Source organism: Callithrix jacchus, chromosome 6, assembly GCF_049354715.1.
Source record: "Callithrix jacchus isolate 240 chromosome 6, calJac240_pri, whole genome shotgun sequence".
NCBI classification, from domain to species: domain Eukaryota; kingdom Metazoa; phylum Chordata; class Mammalia; order Primates; family Cebidae; genus Callithrix; species Callithrix jacchus.
In genome coordinates this window covers 118,500,184-118,520,568 of record NC_133507.1, presented here as the reverse complement: position 1 = coordinate 118,520,568, position 20,385 = coordinate 118,500,184, and the positions used below count along the sequence as shown (strand labels likewise).

The 20,385-nt window shown below is 38.0% G+C and overlaps 1 protein-coding gene across 12 annotated transcripts in view; it reads right to left on the bottom strand.

Annotated features, from left to right (window-relative positions):
* Positions 1-705: 705 nt before the first annotated feature.
* Positions 706-20,385, bottom strand: part of MOB4 (MOB family member 4, phocein) — a 37,453-nt gene continuing 17,773 nt past the window's right edge. For 9 of the 12 annotated variants that reach the window (XR_013519023.1, XM_078328077.1, XM_078328075.1 and 6 more), the window contains 6 exons: positions 17,621-17,721; positions 13,033-13,075; positions 12,752-12,838; positions 4,809-4,888; positions 2,951-3,062; positions 706-2,823 (listed from right to left, as the gene is read on the bottom strand). Coding sequence is in view for 8 of the 12 variants with exons in the window: in XM_078328077.1 (XP_078184203.1) it covers positions 2,692-2,823; positions 2,951-3,062; positions 4,809-4,888; positions 12,752-12,838; positions 13,033-13,075; positions 17,621-17,721 (555 nt within the window). In the remaining 4 variants the exon portion in view is untranslated. Of the gene's footprint in view, positions 2,824-2,950; positions 3,063-4,808; positions 4,889-12,751; positions 12,839-13,032; positions 13,076-17,620; positions 17,722-20,385 lie in introns of those variants that run through there. The other 3 variants (XR_013519022.1, XR_013519025.1, XR_008482213.2) reach the window with 2 other exon arrangements.

Below are 20,385 nucleotides of genomic sequence, written 5' to 3'. Positions count from 1 at the left end.
CAAGAAGTATTCACAAAATAAAGTATAAAAAATTTAAAAGTTAGCTGCTCAAAAAAGATATCATATAGGCAGTAGGGCAAAGTACTCATGTAAAAAAATTAGTTCTACAATTACAGTGAATTTGACATCAACCAGTAAATGTGTTTATAACCATAACACAGTCCTTACTAACAATGTTAAGAAATCAAAGATTTCTAATTGTATTCTGATAGTAAAAGTTGTTAAGTCATCAAGAATTTAACTGAGAAACTGTTCCAGAAATTCAAATTTGACTTCTCAAGTCAGAGAAAAGGAAATGTATATACACAAAATAACTTACTTATGGGAACATAAATAACTAAAAGTTAGCTACTTTCTCAGACATGACAGGAGAAAAAGAATGAATTGACTATATGATCTTTTAAGCCTAATTCTACCTTTAGATCTATATAAGGTAATTCAAACAAAAAGAGGAGCCTAACCTCCCTATCACAGAACTGTGAATTTTCCATTTCCCCTCTCAGAACACTTACTTTATAAATCAATGGTTTGGCAGGCTCATTAATAGTATTTATGTACAATAAGTACATTTTCAAAATTCTGAAAACAGTATTAAGGAAAAACAGGAACGGTTTCATTTAGGTCTTACCTAGTACAGTGAAGCAACTTACAGTGCAATGAATAAGATACCAACATGAATACAAAAGCAAGACTACAAACTGATTATTTTCTTTTGGAGATTTTATGATCAATTCCAAATATACAGTACAGGGAAGATGAAATGAATAAGAAAAAAATCATATTTAATTCCCCATCAACACTAAGCCATATTATTCAAAATGTGTTTCAAAATACTTAGCCAGATCACCAAATCTCAGTCACTACCTTAGTTTAAATATTCACTAAGAAAATAAGCAACAGAAATCCATTGTGAGACAGCATCTAGAGAGAACAGCTATACTGCTATATATAATTTATTAACTTAGTAGTTTTAGTCTCTCAATATTTAGTAAGTTTGTTTAAAAATTACCATTCCCATTGGTTTATAGTGACATTAATATAAATCCATAATTTCAAAGTCAACATTCCTTCCACTGTGAACATAAGACTTCTTAAAAGATAGTTGTGGGTTGGAGAACAGTAACGACTATGGCTGGTGGGCACTGTTCAAAGCCAGAAAGACTGGCAGGCTTAGAAATGCACACACTATATATACACGCACTCTCAGTACACTACTGTTCCCCACATTTTTGCTGTACATTCTTGTCTCAAAATATGGTATAAATCATTCCCTTAAGTTTGAAAAACAAAATGAATACATTAAGATGAATATATTTTCATCTTCATTTCAAAATAACCCTTTTAAATGAAAAAGAAGTTCCTCATGTTTGTTAAATCTGTTCAAAAGTTGGATTTAAATACTTTCTTCACAACATGTACAATTTTTTTCACCCTTAGTGCCTCATTATAATCAGTTTGGCAGTAAGACCTCCAATGCTTTATTAAAAATGGCATTCAATAGATTATAAGATTGTTAAATCTGCGTTTGAATCATTCTTACCACAATGAATTACAACAAAGTCCAAAAAATGTATGACTATTCATCAACACCCTTGGAACCTATCAATTATTGCAAATAATCTCACACGTGCATATAATTCAAACATAAACTTTGTGGGGAGGGGGTATAAAATAAATACTACAGTATTTCTTCAATTCTATTTAATGCTGCCTACCTGGTAAAACGAAAGATTAATATTACTAACAGGAAGAGTTAAACTATTTTAAGGACTGTTTTCTAAGTAGAACAATTTTGCAAAACAAAGATAAGCAAGAGCCTATGCAAATACATTTTCTTGTAGTGTAATGTAATTGCTAATATGAGGTATAATCTGTAAGCAATTAATACAAATATAAATAGGTATAAGCCACCACTAACTCACAGTCTGGTGAAAAGCTTCTCAGCTAAAGTAGTTTGAGGATAAGGTTAAGGGAAATGAGAAGGGGTGGACAGGGCAGGTTTCCAGTGGGAACATCATTTACGTGCCTTATCATTATCATAATCCCGTATGTACCAGTCCATTGTTGCAGAAAGGTAAATCCTTTCCAAGTATGTTATACTTTATGTAGCACAGTAAAATTATTTAAGTCTTACCAATGCTTCATTTGCATCTGTATTTAGATATACACATAATTATATATGCATATCAAAAACCATAAACAATTTTAAAACACTTTTATCTCATTTGGGGAAAATTAACAGGTAAGACAAAACTATGTACTATAGAATTTTTTAGGATATCTAAACTCAGAGTAAAACCAAAGGAAAACATTTATAACTCTTTAGTAAATGGCTTGTGTGAAACCTCAAGCTCTCATTTTTTTTTTATAGATAGGTTTGTTTGATGAGGATTGTGATCCAATGATTGTTTAGCAGCAATTTTACCAAACTGTAAATTCTTTTATTAACAGGCATTATAAACAGATAATACTAATCTTATTTAAAAACCATGAGTGCCACACTGGTGAATATACAGCTTATGAATAACTTAAAAAGTATTTCCCATTTTAAAAGGCAAACCCAGCATACAAAAATCTATACTAAACAAAGAAGCTATAATATGGATACATGATTGATGTGTCTAAAATGATATATACAGTACATAATTAACGTTAATTATGTGATCAGTACATTTTTCCATATGATTCCCTTCATGCTTCACTTTCCCCAGAAACTGAATTCTGTACTTCCTCTTCTAAAATTGGTACAATCAGGTTATCCTTGGACATCAAATTATATTTCATCACAAATTTAGTAAACCGATGACACAAAAATGTTTCATTCTGTAGAAAGGAAGAAAAAAATGTTCTTTTAATTTACTATCCTAACCAAAAGACCAGAAACAACATCAATATATATTATTGTCATTCTGGTAAGAATGTATTGAGATAATTAGTGAAATATACTTACTTCATATTCATCAAATATCTGCCGATGATGAAAATAAGCATGTGAAAATATTCTGTAAATCCTACGGCATACTGATCCTAGTTTCGCTACAGATGATTCCTTTATGCTAACCCTAGAAGTAGAAAAGAAACCACAGAGTCTTAGAACTGAATAGAATCTTAGAAACAATATAGTACAATTTTCTCAGTTTACAGGTGTGGAAACTGACACCTAGGGAAAGTAAGTGACTACTCCAAGGTCACACTGAGAGTAAATGCCTGGAGTCCACGCAACTCACTTCCGGCCCAGTGTTCTTTCCACCTTAACCACAGTGGCTAAGTTAAATTCAGTTTTGAAACTTTGTAACAGTTTAATGCAGTTAGAATAAATCCTTGACTATTATTTACTAAAACATCTGTTTCTAACATTAATACATTGTCCACTAGAGGTGATTAAAACTCCTGAAAGGAATAATTGTTTTATTCTACAGATGTAGATTATTCTTCCTTTTTTTTTAGAAATTAAGGCCAGGTGTGGTGGCTCACGCCCGTAATCCCAGCACTCTGAGAGGTCAAGGCAGGTGGATCACCTGATGTCAGGAGTTTGAGACCAGCCTGGCCAACATGGTGGAACCCCGTCTCTACTAAAAAATACAAAAATGAGCCAGGTGTGGTGGTGGGCGCCTCTAATCCCAGCAACTCATGAGGCTGAGGCAGGAGAATCACCTGAACCCAAAAGGCAGAGGTTGCAGTGAGCTGAGATTGATCACTGCACTTCAGCCTGGGTGAGCAAGACTCCATATTAAAAAAAAGAGAGAAACTGTTAATATTGTCTGCATATTTCTGATATTCTTTTTTTAAATATGTATATACAGAATATTGAGGCCAAAAGTCAGTATTTTTCTTAACATATTTCATATGAACTCTTTGAAGCTAATCAAATTTGGGGGGGGGAATCTCTAAATCTATCCATCTGGTAACAACCTTAATAAAATAAAAGGCAGTCATAAACTTAACTGATAATATATTACATGTACAGATGTCCCAGATCTTTAAAGTCAATGAGCAAGGATATGGAATCCTTCAAAAACAAGTAATTCAACTTAGAAAAGTCTGCTCTTTAGGCATGCTATATAAAGGGAGGCTAAGTCTAACTATCATAGAGATTCAAGTGATCAAGTATGTAAATATCCCAACTCTAAAGCGTAAGAGGGAGAGCTCTGCAGAATGACAACATAGCAACAGGTACTAGCCTTAGATCGAAATGGCCTTGAGCTTTGAGAGCCATGCTGCTGTTTAACCACAGTTCTAATTTCAAAACTTGAATAATTTGAACAAGCCAAAATACAAGAGCTAAAAAGATAAACACAATAATGCATTAACAAGCAACCTAATTTTACTTCTAAAATACCAATCTTGATGGGCACGGTGGCTCATGCCTGTAATCCCAGCACTTTGGGAGGCCCAGGAGGGCAGATCACCTGAGGTCAGGAGTTTGAGACCAGAATGATCAACATGGAGAAACCTCATCTCTACTAAAAATACAAAATTAGCCAGGCGTAGTACTGCATGCCTGTAATCCCAGCTACTTGGGAGGCTGAGGCAGCAGAATCACTTTAACCCAGGAGACAGAGGTTGTGGTGAGCTGAGACTGCCATTGCACTCTAGCCTGAGGAACAAGAGCGAAACTTCATCTCAAAAAAAGAAATATAAAATACCAATCATATAAATTAAATCTAAAATGTGGTGAGCTGAGACTGCCATTGCACTCTAGCCTGAGGAACAAGAGCGAAACTTCATCTCAAAAAAATAAATATAAAATACCAATCATATAAATTAAATCTAAAATGTTTAACACTACTTTTAAAAGTTTCAATTACCTGCTGGGAAAATATTTATTGCTATTCAGAAGACATGCAGCACCATCAAGTGTGTGTCTAGTGTAGTCAATAGCAGGACACTACAAAAGAAGGAATAGAGAAATGCATCAACAAAGAGCTCTCTCTTAGGTTAGATATATTCATTATAGGGGTATACCTTATTCCAAAGACATAAGCATGTTCTAAGAATAAAGTTCCTTACCATTTCAGAATCCCTGTAAAATACAATGTTACATTAATAAGGTTTATTATCCCCATGAACTATATCACAATTCTCAATGATACAAAAACCAGTCTCCCAGTTTTACTCCCAACATCGTTACCTAAGAAGAAAATAACAATTACAGATGATCAGAATTCTTATTTATCTTTTTTTTTTTTGAAACAGGGTCCCACTCTGTCACCCAGGCTGAAGTGCAGTGGCATGATCATGGCTCACTGCAGCCTCTACCTCCCGAACTCAAGTGATCCTCCCACCTCAGCCTCCCGAATAGGTGGAACTATAGGCATCTGCCACCATGCCTGGCTGAATTTTAAATTTTTTTGTAGAGACAGGGTCTCAATATGTTGCCAAGCTGGTCTTGAACTCCTGGGCTCAAGCAATCCTCCTGCCTTGGTCTCCCAGAGTACCAGAATAATAGGCATGAGCCACTGCACCTGGCTGAATCCCTGATTAATCCAACCCTTTCCCTTTACAAATGAGGAAACTGAAGTTTTGAATGGTCAATGACTTATGCAAGATCATACAAACAGGAAGAAGGACTCATATTCAATAACCCAAATATACTGATTCCTATCATTTATTTTACCAAGCAGCACAGATGCTTCCTTTCCTTCACAAGTATCTCCAGGGATGCCTTCTTATGTCCTAAACAATATCCCTCATTATGTCCCTCACATTCTGTTACCAACCTAGCAGCCCTCTAAAGAACTTTTCTCCCAAATCACCTTTGAATTTTAACATGAAATACCAAAGTTTATTTATATTTTAACAAATCTGACTTATTGTGTTCCATTTATCAGAAACAATGAGAAAAAGAAACAATAAAACACTGTCTCATGTCAACTCAGTAAATTTATTAAAGGAAAAATAAAACTGCAAAGTAATTTTCCTCATCCAGTCCTGAGGGCAGACAGGGAGCAGTATCAAGGGGAAGGCAGTCTAGAAACAAATCAAGTAGTCAACCAGAAGGAAAAAACAACTAGAGGAAGGAATAACAATGACTCTAGCTAAATGACTCTACCCAGTAATTATTTTTCAAGTTTGAGACTGAAGCTGTTACTGAGAAATACAGATTAACCAGCCGGGTGCAGTGGCTCATGCCTGTAATTCCAGAACTTTGGGAGGCCAAGGCAGGCAGATCACAAGGTCAAGAGATTGAGACCATCCTGGCCAAAATGGTGAAACTCTGTCTCTACTAAAAATACAAAAATCAGCTGGGCATGGTGGTGCGTGCCTGTAATCCCAGCTACTCAAGAGGCTGAGGCAAAAGAATCACTTGAACTCGGTAGGCAGAGGTTGCAGTGAGCTGAGATTGCACCACTGCACTCCAGTCTGGCAACAGAGCGAGACTCCATCTCAAAAAAAAAAAAAAAAATACAGTTTAGTAACTACTAAATATGGCTTAGTGCCATGGCACTAAAAATTAATGAAAAAGTATTTTTCTAACAACATATGCATAGGAATTTTTTATTAGTGGAATCACCGCCAAAAACAGTACCATGAGCAATATTTACTGAAAAAAACTACCTTTCTCCATATATATGACCACAGATGGGTTGGTCAAAACAAATATCCCAAGTCACTGTGTTTCTCATATTAGTCATTTGGGTAAACCATTGGACAATTTTACAACCTTTAAACCAAAGTGTCAACAGAAAAACAAGCAGACCCTTGAACAACACAGGTTTGAACTGCGTAAATCCATTTATGCTCAGATTTTCCCAGAGAGAGCAAGACCAACCCCACTTCTTTTTCCTCCTCCTCAGCCTACTCAACCACATGAACACAACGAGGAAGAACTTTATAATGATCCCCTTAATAAACGGCAAATATATTTTCTCTTTCTTATGATTTTCTTTCTTTTTTTTAAGAAATAAGGTCTCACTATGTTGACCAGGCCGGTCTCAAACTCCTGGCCTCAAGCAATCCTCCCATTTCAGCCTCTCCAAAGTGCTGGGATTATAGGCATAAGCCATCATGCCCAGCCCCTTATGATTTTCTGAATAACATTTTCTTTTCTCTAGCTTACTTTATTTTAATACAGTATATAATACATACAACATACAAAATGTGTGTTAATTGACTATTATGGGCAAGGCTTCCAGTCAACAGCAGGTGATTAGTAATTAAGTCTTGAAGGAGTGAAAAATTATACTCAGATTTTCAACTGCACAGAGGGTTGGCACCCCAATCCTTGAGTTGTTCAAGAGTCAACTGTTATGATGCAAGCCATACATTTAATTTTAAATTTTCTAGGCCTAGTGTAGTGGCTCACATGGTAATTCCAGCACTTTGAGAGACAAAAGCAGGAAGATCACTTAAGCTCAGGAGTTCAAGACCAGCATGGGCAACACAGGGAAATGCCCCTATCCCTACAAAAAAAATTGAAAAATTAGCCAAGCAAGGTGGCACATGACTACAGTCCCAGTTACTAAAGAGGCTGAGGCAGGAGGATCACTTGAGCATGGGAGGTCAAGGGTGCAATTAAGCAAAATAATGCCACTGCATTCTAGCTTGGATAACAGAGTAAGATTCCAACTCAAAAAATTAATTAATTAACTTTCTAAGAGATACATTACAAAGGTAAAATGAGGCCGGGCATAGTGACTCATGCCTGTAATCCCAGCACTTTGGGAGGCCGAGGTGGGCAGATCATGAGGTTAGGAGTTCAAGACTAGCCTGGCCAACATAGTGAAACCCCATCTCTACTAAAAATACCAAAAAAAATTAGCCAAGAGAGGTGGCACACGCCTGTAATCCTAGCTACTCAGGAGGCTGAGGCAGGAGAACGGCTTGAACTCAGGAGGCGGAGGTTGCAGTGAGATGAAATTGTGCCACTGTACTCTAGCCTGGGCGACAGAGTGAGACTTCATCTCAGACTTAAAAAAAAAAGGGGGGAATGAAAGAGGTAAAATTAATTTTAATAACGTAGTTTCTTTGCCCCACTATATCCAAACTATTACCATTTCAGCAAGTAACTGACATAAAATTATTAATGGGCTAATTTTTGTCTTTCAAATTAAGATATAATTGATACAACTAAAATTTACTCTTAAAAATTGGAGGCTGAGGCAGGAGAATCACTTGAACCCAGAAGGTGGAGGTTGCAGGGAGCCAAGATTGTGCCATTGCACTCCAGCCTGGGCAACAAGAGAGAAACTCCATCTCTAAATAAATAAAAACTCAGTAGTTTCTAGTATATTCACAAAATTGTGCAACCATTACCAATAAATTCCAGAACATTTCATCATCCCCCTGAAAAAACCTTGATCCAGTTAGTAGTCACTTCCCATTCTCTCCTTCCCCTAACCCTAAGCAACAACTAGTTTCTGTCTCACAGGATTTACCTATTCTGAATATTTCATTAAAATGAAATAATATAATAAGTGGCATTTTGTATCTGGCTTCTATTAGTTTTCAAGGCTCATTCATGGTATAGCATGAATCAGTACTTTTCCTTTTTCTAAAATTCAAAACTTTTTAGCCTTTAATGTTTTTAATATATATAAAATGCTGTACTGTACATTTCTCCCCCCTCCTTTTTTTTTTTTTAAGACGGAGTCTTGCTCTGTCACCAGGCTGGAGTGCAGTGGCACGATCTTGGCTCACTGCAACCTCTGTCTCCCAGGTTCATGCAATTCCCCTACCTCAGCCTCCTGAGTAGCTGGGACTACAGGCGACTACAGCTAATTTTTTGTATTTTATTAGTGACAGGTTTCACCATGGCCAGGATGCTCTCGATCTCCTGACCTCATGATCTGCCTGTCTCGGCCTCCCAGGAAGTGCTGGGATTACAGGTGTGAGCCACCGCACCCAGCCATGTTTCACCCTTTAAGAGTTCATTCCTTTGGCCGGGTGTGGTGGCTCACACCTGTATTTGCAGCACTTTGGGAGGCCAAGATGGGTGGATCACCTGAGGTCAGGAGTTCGAAAGCAGCCTGACCAACATGGCAAAACCCCATCTCTACCAAAAAAAAGAGTTCATTCCTTTTTACGGCTGAATAATATTCCATTGTACACATATACAGTCAGCACTTTGCATCTGCAGATTCAACCAACTGCAGATCAAAAGTATTTTTAAAACCCCACAATAAAAAATAATAGAAGAAATATAGTATGACAACTATTTATATAGCATTTACATTGTATTCAGTATTATATGTAATCTAAAGATGATTTCAAGTACATAGGAAGATGTGCATAGGTCATATGCAAATACTATGCCATTTTATATAAGAGACCTTGGCATCTGTTGTTTTGGTATTCAAGGGGGTCTTGGGACCAATACCCTGAGGATACTGAAATATGATGTAACACATTTTGCTTATCCATTCATCAGTTGATGGATATTTGCTTGCTTCCATTTTTGGGCTATCATAAATAATGTGACTGTAAATATTCATGCACAAGTCTTTGTGCAGGTGTATGTTTTCATTTTGGGGGACTGCATACCAAGGAATGGAATTGCTGGGTCATATGCAACTCTATGCTTAGCATTTTAAGGAATTTCCAAACAGTTTTTCAAAATAGCTGAAGCATTTCACAATCCCATCATCAATGTTTAGGGGCTTCACTTCTTTACATCTTGGTCAGCATTTGTTATTGTCTATCTTTTCTATTTTAGCCATTATAGTGGGTGTGAAAGTATATGCCATTTGGGGTTTTGGTGCTTTTCTTAACATTTAAAAAAATCGTAGAAAATGAATATAACATAAAATTTTACATTTTGGCTGTTTTTAAATGTATAATTTAGTGGCATTAATTCACAATATTGTGGAACCATCATCACTGTTTCCAACTCCCAAAGAGAAACTATTATGGCTAGGAACAGTAGCTCACACCTATAACCCCAGCACACCAGGAGGCTGAGGCAGGTAGATCACTTGAGGTCAGCAGTTTGAGGAGCAACCTGGTCAACATGGTGAAACCCCTTCTCTACTAAAAATACACAAATTAAGGCCCGCTGCAGTGGCTCACGCCTATAATCCCAGCACTTTGGGAGGCCGAGGCGGGCGGATCATGAGGTCAAGAGATCGAGACCATCCTGGTCAACGAGGTGAAACCCCGTCTCTACTAAAAATACAAAGATTAGCTGGGCATGGTGGTGCGCACCTGTAGTCCCAGCTACTCGGGAGGCTGAGGCAGGAGAACTGCTTGAACCCAGAAGGCAGAGGTTGCAGTGAGCCGAGATCGTGCCATTGCACTCCAGTCTGAGTAACAACAGCGAAACTCCATCTCAAAAAAAAAAAAAAACAAAAAAACAAAAAAAAAAACACAAATTAGCCGGGCATGGTGATGCAGCCTGTTGTTCCAGCTACTCAGAAGCCTGAGGCAGAAAACTGTTTGAACCCAAGAGGTCAGGGCTGCAGTGAGCCGAGATCATGTCACTGCACTCCAGCCTGGATGGCAGAGCAAGACTTTGTCTCTTAAAAAAAAAAAAGAACCGGGCGTGGTGGCTCACGCCTGTAATCCCAGCACTTTGGGAGGCTGAGGCAGGCGGATCACGAGGTCAAGAGATCAAGACCATCCTGCCAACATAGCGAAACCCTGTCTCTACTAAAATATGAAAAATTAGCTGGGCGTGGTGGCACGCGTCTGTAGTCCCAGCTGCTTGGGAGGCTGAGGCAGGAGAATTGCTTGAACCTGGGAGGCGGAGGTTGCAATAAGTGGAGATCGCGCCATTGCACTCCAGCCTGGCGCCTGTCGACAGAACAAGACTCTGTCTCAAAAAAAAAAAAAAAAAGGGCCAGGCGCAGTGGCTCACACCTGTAATCCCAGCACTTTGGGAGGCCAAGGTGGGTGGATCACAAAGTCAGGAGTTTGAGACCAGCCTGGCCAACATCTCTATTAAAAATACAAAAAATTAACCAGGTGTGGTGGTGGGTGCCTGTAATCCCAGCTACTTGGAAGGCTGAGGTAGGAGAATCACTTGAATCTAAAAGGCAGAAGCTGCTATAAGCCAAGATCATGCCACTGCACTCTGCCCTCTAACCTGGGTGACAGTGCAAGACTCTGTCTCAACAAAAAAAAAAGAAAAAGAAACTCAGCTGGGTGCAGTGGCTCACGTCTATAATCCCAGCACTTTGGGAGGCACTTGAGGTCAGGAGTTTGAGACCAACCTAGCCAAGATGGCAAAACTCTGCCTCTACTAAAAATTTTAAAAATTAGCCAGGCATGGTGGTATATGCCTGTAATCCCAGGTACTTGGGAGGCTGACACAGGAGAATCACTTGAACCTGAGAGGCGGAGGTTGCAGTTAGCCAAGATAACACCACTGCACCCTGGGCAACAGAGCAAGACTCTGTCTCAAACAAACAAAAAAAAGAAACTATTACCATTAATCACTAAGTCCCCACATCCACATCTCCCATCTCTTGGCAGCCTCTTCTGTCAATATGAATTTATTCACTCTAGATAATTGGATTGCTACAGTATCTGTCCTTTTGCATCTGACTTGTTTCATGACACATAATAAATACTGGATTTTAAAAGTTAATCTATGTTGTGGCATGTATCAGAACTTCATTCCCTTTCACAGCTTTATAATTCTCTATTTTGTATATCTATGCTACATTTTGTTTCTCCATTCTCACTGTGGTTTTTCTTTTTCTAATCAAGCACGATTATGGGGAGACAACATAATGTTAATCAGCTTAACAATAACGCACAACTCTCGCACCAACTCTCTTTGTGGTTTTGAGATCTGTATTTACTTAATGACTAATGTTGAGCATCTTTTCATGTGCTTACTGGCCATTTTTGAATCTTTTTTTGAGACAAGGTCTCTCTCTGTCACCTAGGCTGGAGTATAGTGGTATGATCTTGGTTTACTGCAATCTTTAATCCTTGGGCTCAGGCAATTCTCCCACCTCAGCCTCCCAAGTAGCTGGGACTACATGTGCACACCATCACACTCAGCAATTTTTTTGTATTTTTGGTGGAGATGGGGCTTTCACCATGTTGCCCAGGCTAGTCTCAAACTCCTGGGCTCAAGCTATCTCGCCACCTTGGCCTCCCAAAGTGCTGAGATTACAGGCATGAGCTACCACATTTAGCCTCATAAAGATTTACAACTACATTTTTCTCCAAGAATTTAAAAATATTAGCTCTTATATTTAAGTACTTGATCCATTTTGAGCTAATTTTTGAGCACAATATGAGGTAGGGATCCAACTTCATTTTTTTGTATGTAGATATCCAGTTGTCCCTCAATGAGATATTTTACATCATCTTTTTGTACTTTTTTTTTTTTTTTTTTTTTTTGAGACAGAATATCACTCTTGTTGCCCAGGCTGGAGTGCAATGGTGCAATCTTGGCTCACTGCAACCTCTGCCTCCCAGGTTCAAGTGATTCTCCTGCCTCAGCATCCCAAATAGCTGGGATTACAGGCATGTGCCACCATGCACAGCTAAATTTTTTTGTAGTTTTAGTAGAGAGCATCTCAACCATTACAGAGTAGATATAAGTACAATGTGACAGATGTTAATCTGTAATAGCCAGTAGATCATGAAGTGAATTCTAACCCATGTAATCACCCAATTATGAAAAATTATGCTAATCATAAAAAATCCTAAAATAGCACTGTAACAATAACCCCACAGCAAGGAACTAAAATGAAATGGCAAAATGAACAATGAACTAAAAACCCTAAAAAAAAACTTGTCTATTGTCTTGGAGAGATATAGGCAATAATAATTTTTTTACTCTATAAATCCTCACCTCTTTTGGAGTTTTATGAGCTGCACAAAGAAAAATCCATTGTTCAGTTGCTGTCATTTGAGTGCAAGTATCTGGATGGCATTCGCTCTGTTAAAAATAATTATATTTCTTAATATGCAAAATAACAAAAAAGCTTATCATTTCTGTTACTATATTTTCATTAAAAATTCTAGCAGAAGGTAAATTAGAAATTTGGACAAGTTTTTGTAAGCACATTACAATATAAAAACAGAAAAAAATCAAAACTTTCAATTATAACTCTGACTTCAAGAAAATATTACCTGAAGTTTGACAGCAAGTCCATTTAGCTCAAGGCAGAATTGCCTGAAAATGCAAATATATAAACAAAAAGTCATATCTATTCTCTACCGTAATTTTTAGACTATTAGATGCAAAGAGAATCCCATCAGTATCATCCCTCCTCCCTTATTACCATTACCAAAAACACCTGAACTGACAATAGCACATTTCTTCCAGAGACTTACAGAAAACAGAAATATTTTCTAAAAATAGAAAACCAATAACCCTCATAACATTCAATACCAAAGGTCAGTGAGCTGATCATTCTCATATATAATAGAAATTAGTACAATTTTTCAGGGAAGTAATTTGGAAATATTTACCAAGACTTTTAGGAAGTGTATACTTTTTGACTAAGTCATTCTTCTAAGAATCTATTATAATGAAATAATCAGATCTGCCTACAGATAAATGTATAAGATGTTCACAGGAGCTATATATACATATGAGAAAAAAATCAGCAATTGGAGGGTAGCAAAATGTTGGTAAATAGAAACATTCAAAGAAATTACAGCTGGGCATAGTGGCTCATGCCTGTAATCCCAGCACTTTGGGAGGCCGAGGCGGGTGGATCACCTGAGATCAGGAGTTTGGGAGACCATCCTGGCCAAAACGGTGAAACACTGTCTCTACAAAATTATATAAATTAGCCGGGCATGATGGCAGGTGCCTGTAATCCCAGCTATTCAGGAGGCTGAAGGGGCAGAACTGCTTGAACCTGGGAGGTGGAGGTTGCAGTGAGCCAAGATCACACCATTGCACTCCAGTCTGGGCAACAAAGTAAGACTCCGTCTCAAAAATATATATATATATATTACACTGAGGCCATCAGTTTTAGACAGTTATTTGATAAAAATACAATCTTCTAAGTTACAAAGATATTGTTTTACAGCTGCCAAAATACTGAACGTGTTCCCTCTAAAAATCCTACCTAGTTCAATGTATCAAGTTAGATAAATCAATACTATGTTTTGCCATCAGAAAAACTGAAACATTTTGGTTCCCAAAAAAATGCAAAGTTAAAACCTATATAATTAGAAGACAAAAAAAAAAAAAACCCAAAAAAGAAACAAACCAGGACATACATGAACAAATCTGTTAGGCAAATCTTTACTTATTTACTGGACACTATAACAGAAGAAAACAAAAAGGCAAGGGTCAAATTTTCAGTTGTTTGTAACTGCATTTCCTTTCCAGATCCCTAATAATGCTGTCCTTAGTTACAAAAATAACATCATTTCTAAATCACCATATCACCCTCTACTGCCCTATATCTAGTAGGCTGCATGTTATGTGTTTTTGAGTTGTTTTCCACTAAGTGGTAATAAAGACTGGTGGTGGTAAGTGTAAAGTTTCTTACCTAACCTAACACTTTTATAGCCAAAAGCAAAATTAACTTGATTCAGCAGTGCTGTGTGTATAATCTGTGGTAAATAATGCAAAACTTACAGCTTCAAGTTAATGTAATACAGGGCTAACATGTACACAGTTGTGCAGCTGAAGAGACCAACCAGAGCTGGAATCCAGCCTACATTCCAGTCACCACTGATGTATCCTGACATAAGGAGTACCTTTTCCTAATCACAAAGATTCAACATGAGGTAGTGGGAGATTTGACTGAAGTCATGACTCAAGTCAAATTAACATCATTATATAATCAACTGCATTAATTAGGGTTGAAGCGATTTTCCTTAAAGGATGGCAAGTATACATCCTCAAATCAATAAAGGATGTGTGTTTGGGGGCGGGGGGCTCTTCCTGATCAACTAATAAAAACGTACACAAGACAATAAAGAGATGAAATATATATATACACGAGTTACTACACAATCCAGTCCAAAAAGTGGCTAGTAGAAAAAAATAAGAAAAGTAAAAATAGCACCAGAATAAAATACTTGTGAGCAATATTTTATATAAAGTTTTATGTAATGTTTTAGTATGTTTTGTATAATGTATGTTTCATAGAATAAGTTAAATAGGGAGGGAAATGTTTTCTTAGACCTGAGGAAAAAAACCCTGTACACTAAAATCAGCCCTTATTTGTTAGGAGTTATGCTTGTAATGAAAAAAACAGCCAGGTACTGTAGCTCTCACCTGTAATCCCAGCATTTTGGGAGCCAAGGTGGGCAGATTGCAAGGTCAGGAGATCGAGACCATCCTGGCCAACATGGTAAAACCCTGTCTCCACTAAAAATACAAAAATTAGCTGGGCATACTGGCATGCACCTGTAGTCCCAGCTACTTGGGAGGCTGAGGCAAAAGAATCCCTTGAATCTGAACCCGGGAGGTGGAGATTGCAGTCAGCCGAGATCATGCCACTGCACTCCAGCCTAGTGACAGAGCAAAATCACATTTCAAAAAAGAAAATAAAAAACATGCTTACTTTCATCATTAATGCCAAAATATAAGAAAGCAGTTATTTTCAAGACTGATAAATAAAGCAAAAGACTCTACTTGGATTGTAAAAATGGAAAAATATCTACAGACTCATAATTTCAATTATTATGCATTTAGATATATAAAAAAGTTAGAAATTAGTCAAGTAAATTGGCTAAAAACTGGCAAAGGGTACAAAGAACTATTAGCATCCTGAAATTGCCATGACATGACATTATGTCTTAGCCATATCTAAAGAAGTATGCAGCATGAAAAAGTAAATATTTTTTAAAAGTACCTCCCTTGTCTACAAATTGAGGCACACAACACAGGAAATATGTTCTAATTTATTGAGGAAAGTCATATTTCTACTCTACTTATCTAAAAATCAACTTACAAATAATAAACTCCAATGAACACATACTGCATTCTCTGTATTTATTATCTGTCAACTCATCCCAGCTCCCATTTGCACTGGAAATTTTATAACTTCAAGAAACACCTAGTAACTTCAGAATATATCTGCTTCTAAAGTTATCTCCACCTAGCCACCAGTTACCAATTTTTTCATTCAAAGCGTATTATAAAAAGCACCAAAACTCCTTACTTCAGGATTACAATTAATCTCTATTTACCAAAGAGATGACTAAAAGTTTGCAATAATTTACAGATAACTTTTCAGATACCAAACACAGATTAGGAACTACAGGTAATCCTCTACAACAACATAAAGTGGTCAGGTACAGTGGCTCATGCCTATAATCCCAGCGCCTTGGCAGGCCAAGATGGGAGGATCACTTGAGCCCAGGATTTTAGGACCAGCTTGGGAAACACAGTGAGGCTCCATCTCTACAAAAACAAAGATAAAAAAAAAAAAGACAAAAGACAACAGAAGTTACAAACAAATGGGAAAATGGGCCAGGAGGTGGCTCACACCTGTAATCCCAGCACTTTGAGAGGCTGAGGCAGGCGAATCACCTATGGGTGGGAGTTCAAGACCAGCCTGACCAACATAAAGAAACTCCATTTCTACTAAAAACACAAAAAACTAGCTGGGCATGGTGGTGCACACCTGTAATCCTGGCTATTTGGGAGGCTGAGGCAGGAAAATCGCTTAAAACCCAGGAGGCAGAGGTTGCAGTGAGCCATGATCACGCGACTGCACTCCAGTCTGGGCAACAGGAGTGAAACTCCATCTCCAAAAAAAAAAAGGGGGGGAAAAGGAAATGCCGTATTAGTGGTTAAGAGATACAACCAAGGAAAATCATTATATAAGATAATAAACCCCAAGCTGGCATGGTGGCTCATGCCTGTAATCCCAGCACTGTGGGAGGCCAAGGTGGGAGGACTGCTTGAACCCAATAGTTTGAGACTAGCCTGGGCAACATGATGAAACCCTGTCTCTACTAAAAATACAAAAAATTAGCCAGACTTAGTGGCATGCACTAGTAGTCCCACCTAATCAGGAGGCTGGGCGGGGAGGATTGTTTCAGCATTGAAGACAGACAGACCTTAACAAACACATCAAGATTGCAATGAGCCAAGACTGCACCACTGTACTCCAGTCTAGGCAACAGATCAAGACCCTGTTTCAAAAAAAAAAAAAAGGCAGGGATAATAAGGCCCAAATCAATAAATGTAGAAAGGGTGGCTCAACACTTTGGGGAGGACAAGATAGGAAGACTAGTTGAAGCCAGGAGTTTGAGACTAGCCTGGGCAACATAATGAGATCCTGTCTCTACAAAAAGTTTAAAAATTAGTGGGGCATACTGGCCACACACCTATAGTACCAGCTACTCTGGAAGCTGAAGTGGAAAGATTGTTTGAGCCCAGGAGGTAGAGGCACAGTGAAGTGACTGCATCACTGCACTCCAACACGGGCAACAGAATGAGACCTCATCTCAAAGTAAAAAAAAGAAAAAAAAAAAAAAGGTGGAAAGATGCAGAGGCAGGTCCAAGTTACCAACTCTGGAACCACCTTTCAAAATGAGTGACTCTGCAGCATAATTTGATCAGGAAACAACCAGTGAGCAAAGTTGAGAACACTGTAACACTGAAAATGCCAAACCTTGAAAATTTGGATTCTTAGTCAGCAGTTACATGGTAAATTTTATGATTCATAATTATCATTAATAATGAAAGGTAGTTTTATGAGGGGCACTATTAGTATTTTAATATAGCATGAGGACCTACCTTAAATGTTCATACTTCCATACACCTTCATCTTGGCCTTCAGGTGGTTCAAGAATTTTGTCAATATTGGAGCAATCGGCTCTTATATTCTGTTGAATATACTAAAAACAAAGAAGTTCTTATGGTTAATTAAATTATACCACCTGGTAAATCTTATGTTAAGTACATATAATTTTTGAATACATAACTGTTCTGTGGTTCAACTTGGGTTATATACTAAATAGGAAACCCAATATAGAATCGAAATCAGTACCTCAGAAAAAAGTAGGATTACCCTTACTTACTTACCCTTCAACTTCATTTAAATAGAATCTACTACATAAATGCAGATATTGTATTTATCAGGACTGGAACTGAGATAAAAATTGCAGACTATAATTTTTTTTTTTTTTTTTTTGAGACAGAGTCTCGCTGTGTCACCAAGGCTTGAGTACAGTGGCACAATCTCAGCTCACTGCAATATCTGCCTCCTGGGCTCAAGCAATCCTCCCACCTCAGCCTCCAGAGGAGCTGGGACTACAGGCACATGCCATCATACTCGGCTAACTTTTCTATATTTTGCAGAGACAGGGTTTCACCATGGGCAATGTAAATATAACCATGTCATATTGACACATATAACGTGAGGATTTGTATGGTATGTTCATTAGATCCAATAAAAGTTGTTTTAAATGACTAACAGAAAAAAACTAAGTTTTCTAAAAAAAAAGAAGGCAAGGGAGGGCCACTCTCAATTTTTTAAATGTAGTAACATAAAAATTTAAATATTGTGATTCCATTTACATGAAGTGTCTAGAACAAGGAAATCTATTGAGACAGAAAATAGATTTGTACTGGCATAGGGCTTGAGGGCAGAGAGGAAGGCAGACAAGAATGAAGATGGCTGCTAATGGGGACAAGGCTTCCTTTTAGGAAGGATAAAAATGTTCCAAAATAAGACTGGTATGGCTGTGCAACTGTGAATATAATCACTCTAACTGTATGGGGATTTGTATGGTATGTTCATTAGATCCAGTAAAAGTTGTTTTAAATGACTAACAGAAAAAAACTAACTTTTAAAAAAAAGAAGGCAAGAAAGGGTCACTTTCAATTTTTAAAATGTAGTAACATAAAAATTTTAATTTCATATCCGTCTGACGCTTTATACAATCTATGATTTTGACAATCTGAAATCTGAATAGGTTAGAGTAGATTAAAGGGCTTGATTACAAAAACTTACTAACCATAAAGCTTTCTTGAGCCAATCAATTTTGCCTACTTCAGACCTTCTTTCTCAAAAACTTTTTTTCCCAAACAAAAGGTCTCATATATTCAGTACTGGACTAGCCTACCACAGAGCGTAGAAACCAAATGAAACCATTGTTCCAAGACAACATGTTCAACTGTATGGTGACATGATAGTGACCTTGATACAATATTAAATATGTGTGCCATCTCACATACAATTCCTTCTAGACCTGGCTTGGTTCTTTTCCAATATCTGCTCTTAGAGTTATACCTGATTTTATTACTCAGTTTTCATCAGAATCCACTGGGAAATGGGATGATTTTGCTTTTGCTTCTTGGTGGGGAATCACTTTATTATAAAACTCTTGTGGAGGCTGGGCATGGTGGCTCATGCCTGTAATCCCAGCACCTTGGGAGGCCGAGGTGGGCAGATCACGAGGTCAAGAAATCAAGACCATCCTGGCCATGATGAAACCTCGTCTGTACTAAAAATACAAAAATTAGCTCGGTGTGGCGGCACGCGCCTGTAGTCCCAGCTACTCGGGAGGCTGAGGCGGAAGAATCGCTTGAACCCAGGAGGCAGAGGTTGCAGTGAGCCGAGATTGGGCCACTTCAATCCAGCCTGGTGAAAGAGCAAGACTCCATCTCAAAAAAAAAAAAAAAAAAGTATTGTGGAAGGACATGAAAAGAGAGTCACATACACACACCATGATGACAGGGAAAGGGATCAAACACTTTTTTTTTTTGAGATGGAGTTTTGCTCTTATTGCCCAGGCTGAAGTGCAATGGCACAGCCTTGGCTCACTGCAACCTCTGCTTCCTGGTTTAAGCGATTCTTCTGCCTCAGCCTCCTGAGTAGATGGAACTATAGGCATCCACCACCACACCCACTAATTTTTGTATTTTTTGAAGAGACAGGGTTTTGCCATGTTGGTAAGGCTGGTCTCGAACTCCTGACCTCAGTTGATCCACCTGCCTTGCCTCCCAAAGTTCTGGGATTACAGGTGTGAGCCACCATGCCCCAGCCTCAAACACTTTTTAATGACTCTTAAATTACTGTTTAAACCACTCTCTCTGACTTTTTTTTAATCTCATCCTAATGTTTCAAAGTTTTGATTCCCTCTCCTTGAGGAGATATGACTAAATTGTATAACTGCTCCACAGGCCACCTTAAATTCCACAATTCTGTCCAAATCTCCCATTCTCCCAATACACTCTAGCATTCCCTGATTATTCTAGTCCTCACAGAACTCTATCCAATTTCCTGCCACATCTGTAATTTGTATAATCTCAATTAGCAATCTATCTATTCATTTTTGTATTTCCTGTTCCCACTATACCTTCTATGGACAGAACTTTTTTGTTGTTTTTGAGACAGTCTCTCGCTCTGTTGCCCAGGCTGGAGTGTAGTGGTGCAACCTCAGCTCACTACAACCTCCACCTTCCAGGTTCAAGCGATCCTACCACCTACCCTTCTGAATGGCTGGGACTACAGGCATGCATCATCATGCCCAGCTAATTTTTATATTTTTAGTAGA